This window comes from Nicotiana tabacum, chromosome 2 (genome assembly GCF_000715075.1).
Source record: "Nicotiana tabacum cultivar K326 chromosome 2, ASM71507v2, whole genome shotgun sequence".
Taxonomy (NCBI): domain Eukaryota; kingdom Viridiplantae; phylum Streptophyta; class Magnoliopsida; order Solanales; family Solanaceae; genus Nicotiana; species Nicotiana tabacum.
This window is the reverse complement of record NC_134081.1, coordinates 62674112-62685213: the sequence shown is the minus strand read 5'-3', so window position 1 is coordinate 62685213 and position 11102 is coordinate 62674112. Positions and strand designations below refer to the sequence as shown.

General features: G+C 38.5%; 1 protein-coding gene across 1 annotated transcript; it reads right to left on the bottom strand.

The window, feature by feature from the left end:
• Positions 1–9375: 9375 nt before the first annotated feature.
• LOC142166843 (uncharacterized) lies at positions 9376–9819 on the bottom strand. The gene has a single exon (XM_075226351.1). The coding sequence runs from the start codon at positions 9817–9819 to the stop codon at positions 9376–9378; it is 444 nt and encodes a 147-aa protein (XP_075082452.1).
• Positions 9820–11102: the final 1283 nt, after the last annotated feature.

Here is an 11102-nt window from a genome sequence, read left to right as displayed (position 1 = left end):
TAGTGTAAATGATTTGAGAAGATATGATAAAGAATATGAAATGAGCCTCGACTCAATTGTTTAAAAATGACTTCGAAGATAGAATTACCTAAAAGCTTTTGTACTCAATTCATGCCCATTAGTGGTTGCTTTAACTAATGCTTTGATTTATAAATATATCTAGTGTGATTCGAGTTCTATATACTCATGTGTTGAACTGGTACATTGACATTGCTAGGGAAGAGCATTGTAAGAATAAATGGTGTAATGATTGTTTACGATTTTCATGTCTGTTTCTATTGTTGGATGGTATGCCTCATTCTTTGGGAAGAAACCATTTGTGTTTGAAATTTCCATTTCAAATGGATTTGAAGTATATGATTTCTGAAATATCCTATATGTTGATACTTGATGGAGATCTTTGAAATTGAAAGAGGTGAAAGTGTAGAATATGAAATACGGCCTTCGTGCCAGGAATAAAGAATCTTATGAATAGCCTAATGAGCAAAGGAAATATTGTCGTTGTGAATGACTGGGAATACTAATGAGAATTTATACAATGTGAAAGATGTTAAGGTGAGTACAATTGTATTTATGATATTTTTGTTTGTAAATGAAATCAAAAATAGTTTTGGGAGCATCAGTAGCAAAATCGAGGAAGGGTGGGTCATAAGGCCCACACCTGAAACTACACGTGTCGGTGTTTCTTATTGGGATTATTCCCCTTATTTGGGATGAAATTGGAACCTTTGGAAATTGTGATATTATTCCCCATAATTGGGATGAAACTAGAACCTTTATGGATTGGAAAAGTCAACCTACACAGCATATGTGGGAAGGTGGCCTAGCTGATCGGGTGGAGATCAGATGCCATGTTGCACACATGGTGGTACTACTCTTGGTAACAAATTTATTTCGCATCACCTGTCAAACCACATTGTCCGTGGGAAGATGGCCTAGCCAATCAGGCGTGATCAGACTCCGTGCTAACAAAGACGGTGGTATATCGGTGCTAATGTCTCCCAACCAAAAATTATATATGAAGTTCGTATTTTAAAAATTATTATGATTTAACTGGACATTTGGATATTGTTAATTGTGACTTGTTGTTTCTATGTGTTGCCTTTTCTTATATGGGCATTCTATTTTAAAAGAGAATTTTTAGCTGTACATACCAGTGTTATTCGACAGTAATAACGTCCCTTTTGCCGTGGTTGCTGCATCTTTAATGGATGCAGGTGGTTCTTCAGCAGGCGACATTGATCAGTGATAGCAGTACACTCTTTTCAGCTGATTTGGTGAGCCCCACTTCATTTCAGGGTCATGTATCTTTTGTTTCTCATGTACTGTGTTTTGAGGTATAGTCGGGGCCTTGTTTCCATCATTTCCATATTACTCTATATTATACTTAGAGGCTCCGTAGACAGGTTGTGGGTTGTGGTTGAAGTTGGGAATTGAACTAGAAATGTTGGTATTTGGAAATCATGTTTTTCATTAATTCTATAAACTCATAATATTTTGGAAATTATGAATGAAGTTGCTAATGAGAATGAAAAAGGAAGTTGTTAATAAAATCTTTTGAGTGAATGATTAATGGAGTACATCTCCTCTTTATGCATGACAAACTCCTCGAGTTGAGAACCGGTCGCGCTCCTCGAGTTTGTGGCATGACAAATTTGGTATCAGAGCATAAGGTTTTAAAGTGTCCTAGGATGTCTCGGAGCCGTGTCTAGTAGAGTCCTTTTTATCGGTGTGTTGTCGACCACATCTATAATGTGGAGGCTACTTGAACATTTAGGAATTTTATACTTTTTTGATACTCCAGATCGTGCGATAGAGCTCAAGATAGGAAGCTAATTTCCTCGTTATGTCTCATGATTTTTTTCAGATGAGTAATCCACGAGTTCAAAACAATGAGGAGGGAATGACTGCTCCATTGAATCTGGGGGAGATTACATAAGAGTTCGTTGAGAGAATGCGTCGAGACTTGGAGGGGTTGGAAAAACTTGTTGCTAAGGGAAATGTCCTTATTCCTACCACTGTCACCGCACCGCCGGATCGTGTGATGAGAGAATCTAAGAAATGAAAGAGGGTTGTTGGTGCTAATGAACCAGATTGTGTGATTTGCAAGAAGTGACACTTGGGAACATGTTGGATGACTCTTGAAATATGTTATGGTTGTGGAAAGAGGGGGCACAAGAAGAACAAATGCCCAAGGTTGGGTAAACCCATCCAGTTTTTCCGTCATGCGGGAAGGAACATTTTCCATCGTGTTGTGAGTATGCTCAACAGCGTGTGAGGGGTGATAGATTTGGGCAATACCAAAGGCCCATACAACAACCCGGTGCTGGAATTATTACTCCCGCATTGGAAGCTTGGAGGAAGGATAAGGGGTATGCTTATGATGTATACAGAAAGGGTAAATATCAGGACAGTGAGATGAAATTCTAGTCAAATTTGGTTTGTAATATTATAAATAGGGGTGTTATTACTACATATTTTTCTATTCAAGAGTTTATTAGTTGTAAAAAGCCTCCAACAACGTTCTCTCCCTAGTTTGATAAATTTCTTCTAAAATATCATAAATACAATTGTACTCACCTCAACATCTTTCACATTTTATAAATTCTCATTAGTATTCCTAGTCATTCACAACGACAATATTTCCTTTCCTCATTAGGCCATTCACAAGATTCTTTATTCTTGGCACGATGGCCATATTTCATATTCCACACTTTTACCTCTTTCAATTTCAAAGATCACCATCAAGTATCAACATATAAGATATTTCAGAAATCATATACTTCAAATCCATTTGAAATGGAAACTTCAAACACAAATGGTTTTTTCCCAAAGAATGAGGCATACCATCCAAAAATAGAAACACACATGAAAATCATAAACAATCAATACACCATTTATTCTTACAATGCTCTTCCCTAGCAATGACAATGTACCAGTTCAACACATGAGTATATAGAACTCGAATCACACTAGATATATTTATAAAGCAAAGCATTAGTTAAAGCAACCACTAATGGGCATGAATTGAGTACAAAAGCTTTTAGGTAATTCTATCTTCGAAGTCATTTTTAAACAATTGAGTAGAGGCTCATTTCATATTCTTTATCGCATCTTCTCAAATCATTTGGACTACTAGACATAATCATAACTTAAATTCTTGGCACGTTGGCCACACTCTATATCCCAATTAACTTATTTCACTTCCAACCATCTTTATAGATTATCAACAATAAGACATTTCCAAATTAAGACTTTAGGTACACATATGAGCAACTAAGAGTCTTAAGAATATTGAGATTTTCTCACACAATTTGGCATACTATCTTTCATTGAAACACGACTCAAAGCCATAACCTTTTATTACGCAACCCATACTTTGAAACTTATGGAAACATTACGGAATCCAATTCCAAGAGAGAAAGTTTAGCCAACATACCTCAATCGAGCTTCCTTAATTCTAGAATGATCCGGAATTCTTAGAAATCCCGATCTATTTTGAGACAAAACAAAATTGAACCATAATTAGGATGATATTCATGGTCTCAGCTCATTTGAGCATTTTATCAGACACTAGGCGTGCAAATTTAACCACAAGGTTTTTCTACAAGATTTCCTTCACTCCACAACCGAATCCTTACTTATTTCAGCTCAACAATCTTCCCACAATTCTTATTAGTACATGCATGTATAAATAATAATCTCATACCCATGAATCATACTCCTAATCAACCATCTTCTACCCAAATTCAAAATTGAAAACTAGGGTATGGAACCTTACCTCTTAGATGAAAAACTTTTGGGTTTTCCTTGTTAATCTTCCAAGATTTGAGCAAGACTTGATGAATAATTAGCTTAGGGTTTCCTCTCTCTCTAAAACACTCTCCCTTCTCTCTAAAACATCAGAATATTTGCTCAAAAATGACCTTTTGCGTGTATCTAACGAAGTAGGGTCGGGTTGTAAGAACCCAAAAATGGAACTCCAGAACAGGTTCTGCGGTCGCATATGCGACCGCATAACCGCATATCGGTCGCATAATTACAGACCAAAATGATCAAAAATCTGTCCGTGTATGCGGTCACTATGCGGTCTGCATAACTGTTATGCAATCACATAATGCACCGCATAACAGTTATGCGGTCGCATAGTCGACCGCATAATTGCCCCCAGACTGGCCCTTCTCCTGCTCACTTCTGCAGCCATTATGCGGCCCGCAGAGTGGTTCTGTGGTCGCATAATGGACCACAAAAATGCATTTTTCTGCCAAAATATTTCCTTTACTTTTCGGTGCATTGTTCAACCCAAAAAGTTTGACTTGAATTATACCATCCTAAAACACGTAAGCCTACTCCGGCACCACAAAACCTTGAATTCACTTGCAAAATTTACGGGGCTTTACACTGAAATACTTCAAAAATTTCCGGGGTGTTACATTCTCCCCCGCTTAGGATCATTCGTTCTCGAATGAGGGTCAAAATCCATCATTAGCATTCAATGTTGTTCAGCTGTTGGTTCACACACACCAGTAGTTTCAAAATTTGGCTAACTCCCTAAATTTTCAAAAATTTTGCCAGAGTCTCCCTTGTAACTGGGCCTATCCACTTGTCAGAGTAACACCAAAACAACTCCTAACAATATATCCACAACTCATCAAAGCATCTCTATGTATATCAACATCACTAATCTCAACATTACATGCATTACATTATCTCAAGCAGCATCTGGACAAGAATCGCACATATACAAATCGTAACATAAAGGGAGTGCCTTTTGATCCACAATCATTTAACTATACACTCAATTGAGAACATTTTATTTCCTTAACACTTTTGGCCCTCAATGTGGCCTCCTCGACATGCAGGCTTCGCCATAACACATAAACAGAGACAATCTAAACTCCCAAACTTTTCTAATAAGGATAGCAAATAGTTTCTCTTCACAATCCCATTATCCATTAACTTCACCTTATTAGACACGGACACATGAAACTCCGGGTACACGAAAAAAAGTAATAGGGAAATATCATACTAATAGTTTGGTCTATTTCCTTCAAGATATTATAAGCCCTAATGTGACTACATATACTTTACCTTCCTTTACAATTCACACAATATATTCATAGAGAAATCTTTAGAATAACCCGTCCACTTTCTTCCATTCTAAATTTCTACGCCGAACACCCAAACTAAAACTTTGGCAATCTCCAACAATTAGTCTAAGATGTGCCAGCTTGAATATGAACATAAAATTTTCTATCCAATATATTTGATCACGGGATGATTCTTCTTCTTTGACATGTTTGAACCTTCAATCCCCACTGGTTTCTATAAATATGAACAACGAGGTTCGAGATTGGGTAAAATAATTCAAAAATCCATCAAGGTACTGAGTACGGCATTTCAGGAGGTTATATCCTAAGAGACATGAAGGTTACTACCAATAGTATTGACATGGTTAATCATTGTGATAAATTCATTGATTTGACACATGGGGCACAGTGTTGCCTAGTAGGCATTGATAATGTAGGGAACCATGTACACGATCCTGAGGTGTAACAGAAGTGAGTCATTTTAGACATGTGATATATGGGAGGCATAATCAGAAGGATAAAGACATTAGCGTCAATTATTCTTGGAAGGCTATGAGTCATAAAGAAGACAACAATAATTGTTTCATTCCATACGTGCCTTGTTTGGAAATAGTAGGCCTTAAAGAGAGATAGCACTTATGTGACACCAGTCGCCTCTTGGAATGTAGGGAAAATCAGTTTAACCCAAAATGAGAATATTGTCGCACCCTGAATGTGATATGGGTTTTCAAGATACATGAAGTTGCATTATGCTCTTAACAGTAACTAGCACAAGGAATCTATGCCACAAGCTTATGCGGATGAAAAGAAGTTGAATACTTGTGAGATTATTATCATTCCTTTACAATAAATTACATGTACCTTCTCTTCTTTTCTCCTCTGTTTCTGAATTTTGGCCTTCTTGATTTATTTTCGTCATCTTTGATGTGTCTTCTTTTTCTTTTGGTTGATCATATTTTTTCTTGTGATGCCTCCTCCAATGTCTCATCTTTCTGTTGATTCATTGATCTCTCATATGTCACCAATTCACCTTCCAAATTATCAAGTCCGAGAGTGCTAAGATCTTTGGTAGCCTCAAGAATAACTTTCTTGTTGCTAAACTTTAAAATTAGAGACTGCAATATTTTTTTAACAGTTTTAACTTCTTCCAATACTTCTCCATTGGTCCTTAGACCATTGACTATTTCTTCGATTCGTATAAAAAATTCTTTGATAGACTCTGTTGGTTTCATACGAGCCAACTCAAATTGGCTCCTAAACTTTTGCAGTTTCTCCTTCTTTATATCAGCAACTTTTCGATATGACTTCACCAAGATTGTCCAAGCCTCCTTTGATGACTGTGCATGCAAATATTTTTTAGATACATACAATTCGACCTTAATGGCGAGATAGTAGCGTGCCTTATAATCTAAATGTCTTTTCTTCTCCAATTTCGTAGCTATATCACCTATCAACGTTGTACCTTCTGGGGTTCCTCAAATCCTTCATCAATGGTGGACCATAATCCAATAGCCTTAAATAAATTCTTCCAATGTTGATACCAAGTTTCGAAATTACTTTTGCCATCGAACACAAAAATGAGACTATTAGGTAATAGAGTATCCATATTTTATTGTTGGATCTCACACAGGCTCTGACAGAATCTCACATAAGCTCGGATACCAATTTGAAGGATTGAAATACCCTGACGAATAATTTATGCACAAGCAACAAATCCAACAAAAGCTATATAGAAGAAATTTATCAAACTAGGGAGAGAACATGGTAGAAGGCTTTTTCACAACTTATAAACTCTTGAATCTCACTACATTATAGCTACCTCTCCATAATAGAAATTATGTAGTAGCACCCCTATTTATAATACTACAAACCAAATTTGACTAGAATCTAAAAAATATATTCATACATAATTTTGGTTGTGAATCCTACAACAACAACAACAACAACATACCCAGTAATATCCTACACTGCAAAATCTAGGGAGAGTAGTGTGTACACAGGCCTTACCCCTACCTTGTGAGGATATAGAGGTTGTTTCCAATAGACCCTCGGCTCAGGAAAGCATAAGCACCACATTAATAAAAATATATACAAGAAGAGACAGTACCAAAAATCCATATAAAAGCAGAATAAAAATAACAAGACAGTAAGGTGATCAACAATGAAAGAAAACAACGGTTAATCATAAAAACCTACTACCAACAGAAAGCGAGATTGTGTACCAATATAATTGTTATGAACACTCTAGACTACCTACTCGACTGCCCTAATCCTTGACATCCATATCTTCCTATCAAGGGTCATGTCCTCGGTCAGCTGAAGTTGTGCCATGTCTTGCTTAATCATCTCTCCCCACCTCTTCTTTGGCCTACCTTTACCTCTCCGTAGGCTCTCCAATGTCAACCTCTCACACCTCCTCACCGGTGTGTCTGTGCTCCTGCTCCTCACATGACCAAACCACCTAAGCCGCGTTTCCCGCATCTTATCCTCAATAGGGGCCACACCCACCTTGTCGCGAATAACCTCATTTTTTATTCTATCTAACATGGTGTGCCCGCACATCAATCTCAACATCCTCATCTCTGCTACCTTCATATTCTGTACATGAGCGATCTTGACTGGCCAACACTCAGCCCCATACAACACCGTTGGTCTGACCACCACTCTGTAGAACTTACCCTTAAGTTTCAATGGCACCTTCTTGTCACACAAAACACCGGAAGTGAGTCTCCATTTCATCCATCCCACCCCAATACGATGTATGACATCTCCATCAATCTCCCCATCCCCCTCAATAATAGATCCAAGGTACTTAAAACTCCCTCTCCTTGAGATGACCTGTGAGTCCAGCCTCACCTCCCCTTCCCCTCCTTTAGTCTCGACACTAAAATTACACTCCAAGTATTCTGCCTTAGTCCTGCCCAACTTGAAACCTTTAGATTTCAGGGTCTGCCTCTATACCTCTAATTGCGCGTTTACACCGTCTCGCGTATCGTTAATCAGTACAATATCATCTGTAAATACCATGCACCATGGTACCTCCCCTTGGATGTGGCGCGTCAGTACGTCCATCACCAAAGCAAACAAAAAAAGGCTGAGTGCCAACCCCTGATGCAACCCCATCATAATTGGAAAATGGTCCGAGTCCCCACCTACCGTTCTCACCCGGGTCTTTACTCCATCATACATGTCCTTAATCAGACTAACTCCATCACCAAAGAAAACAAAAAAGGGCTGAGTGCCAACCCCTGATGCAACCCCATCATAATCGGAAAATGGTCCGAGTCCCCACCTACCGTCCTCACTCGGGTCTTCACTCCATCATACATGTCCTTAATCAGACTAACGTAGGTAACACATACACCTCTAGCCTCCAAACATCTCCATAAAACCTCCCTCGGAACTTTATCGTACGCCTCTTCTAAGTCGAGGAACACCATATGCAAGTCCTTCTTTCTCTCCCTATACTGCTCCATCAATCTCCTAACAAGATGTATGGCTTCTGTAGTCGAACGCCCGGGCATAAACCCAAACTGGCTCTCGAAGATAGTCATACTCCTCCTCAACCTTTGCTCTACCACTCTGTCTCAAACTTTCATAGCATGGCTAAGCAGCTTGATACCCCGATAGTTATTGCAATTTTGAATATCACCCTTGTTCTTGTATACATGAACCATCGTGCTCCACCTCCACTCGTCGGGAATCTTCTTCATTGTAAAAATGACAATTAAATAACCTAGTGAGCCACTCTAAGCCTGCCTTGCCCGCACTCTTCCAAAACTCCACCGGGATTTCATCCGGCCTGGTCACTTTGCCCCTGCTCATCTTACACATAGCCCCCTCAACTTCATCAACTCTAATCCGCCTACAATACCTAGGGTCACAACGACTCCCAGAGAGTTCCAAATCACCCAGTACAATGCTCATGTCCCCCTCCTTTTCAAGAGACTATGAAAGTAGGTCTGCCATCTCCGACGGATAAGCCCCTCATCCAACAAAACTCTACCTTCTTCGTCTTTGATTCACTTCACTTGGTCCAAGTCTCACGCTTTCCTTTCTCGCGCCTTGGCTAACCCGAACAACATCTTATCACCAACCCGACCCTCGAGTTCCTCATACAAACGACTAAAATCTGCAGTCTTGGCCGCCGTAACTACTAGCTTTGCCTCTTTCTTAGCCAACTTATAATGCTCCGTATTCGCCCTCTTCTCCCATCGTCTACACTTTCCACTAGCTTCAGATACACTGCTTTTTTGATTTCTACTTTTCCTTGCACCTCTATATTCTACCACCAGTCTCCCTTGTGACCACCAGAGTAACCCTTTGAGACTCCTAATACCTCTCTCGCGGCTTCCCTAATGTACTGCGTAGTCGTGGTCCACATAGCGCTTGCGTCCCCACTAGTCCTCCAAGCACCCATTATCACCAACTTGAACCCAAACTCCTGCACTTTAGCCCCCATAGTCTCAAGGTCCATGACCAGGAGCCTATGAAGGGTCGAGAGGTTCTCACTCGGGATGACCTTGCAATCCGTGCAAAAACCTTTATCGAACTTCCTGCAGAGTAAATAATTAATCTGAGTCTCGCCCACCGAACTCCGGAAGGTGACCAAGTGCTCCCTCTTCTTCGGGAAGCTCGAGTTTTCTATCACCAAAGCAAATGCTCTAGCAAAGTCCAGCAGAAACGTTCCTCCTCCATATCTATCTCCAAAACCAAAGCCATCATGCATATCACCATATCCTCCAGACGTCGTTCCAATGTGGCCGTTGAAATCTCTTTCTATGAAAATTTCTTCATTGGTTGTGAATCCTAATTAGACATAAATTAAATAAACTAGTAAATACCAAATCATAGACGATGTAGGAATACTAATTAATCTTGGTTTAATTTCCAACAGTTATTCACAAACGGTAGCTCTAAACATGAGATTCTTTCTTAATAGCGAGAATAATATTAGATCAAAGTGTAACCGAGGGAAAAATACTCAATTTCCAATAGTACAAGACTAAATTTGGCACTTTTTCCATTATATAGTAAGAAAAACTCATCTCAAATCTCAACATAGGTATTGTACAAATTAGAAGGAATAAACGCCTTAGAATATAATATCAATATGGCAATTGTCTTCAAACATTACTTTCAAAGAAAATTATAGAGTGGAAATTTATAGGAATATAGCCATTATTCCACGAAATAATCATCCAACCCCCACATCTACCCCAAAAAAACCCTCAAGAGAGAAATGGTAGAACAAATAAAATAAAAGCTTAATTTCCTGTTCGGACGGATAGTGATGGATTATCCTAAAATGAAACAAACCTAACAATGGTAGTTACTTATAGAAAAAAGTAACATCGAGAATAATGTTGTCGTTGGAAATTTTTCTCTGTTTGGGCAATTGCTTCACTAGATTAGACTCTTTCACTTGCTTTTATTTTTTAATTGAAAAATAACTTGAAGTGTTTGGGCAAATTTTTAATTTCAAATGGACCACTAAGAAGGGCTGATTGAAATGTGAGACTGATTAAATTAGTGTTCTTTCTCTTATGTTGCTATCAATTCTTTTGGAGATAATATTGCTTTGTGATCCCTTTTTTTAATTTTTGGGCACCTATTTGTTCCTTCCACAATTTGATAACTAGGGTTCTTCATTCTTGACCCAAACGCTAATTGCTTTCGCACCTTTGGATGATGTTACTTACACTCTAGTTTTGCGTATTCTACTTCTTCCTCCTTTTTTAATGGCTAAATTGCATATTGTTTCTTCGGTAAGGAAATGATAAGAATGTTTGAACATTTTGAACAATTTCATTTCTCGTAAACATGAAATAAAGTTATATCTCCTCGTTATGTCACAACACTCGTACACTAAATAACTCTCAACTAAAACTCTTAAACTAACTCAACCATTATGTCACTAGACTCCTTGACTAAAACTCCAACTCCCAAGTGGATGCCCTTTGTATTCACTCAAAACTTTAAACAAGTACTAATCATTTTCAAATGAAATTT

What these genes read in the sequence shown, in the direction of transcription:
- LOC142166843 (XM_075226351.1), bottom strand. Translation starts at nt 9,819, where the DNA reads ATGCATGATGGCTTTGGTTTTGGAGATAGATATGGAGGAGGAACGTTT.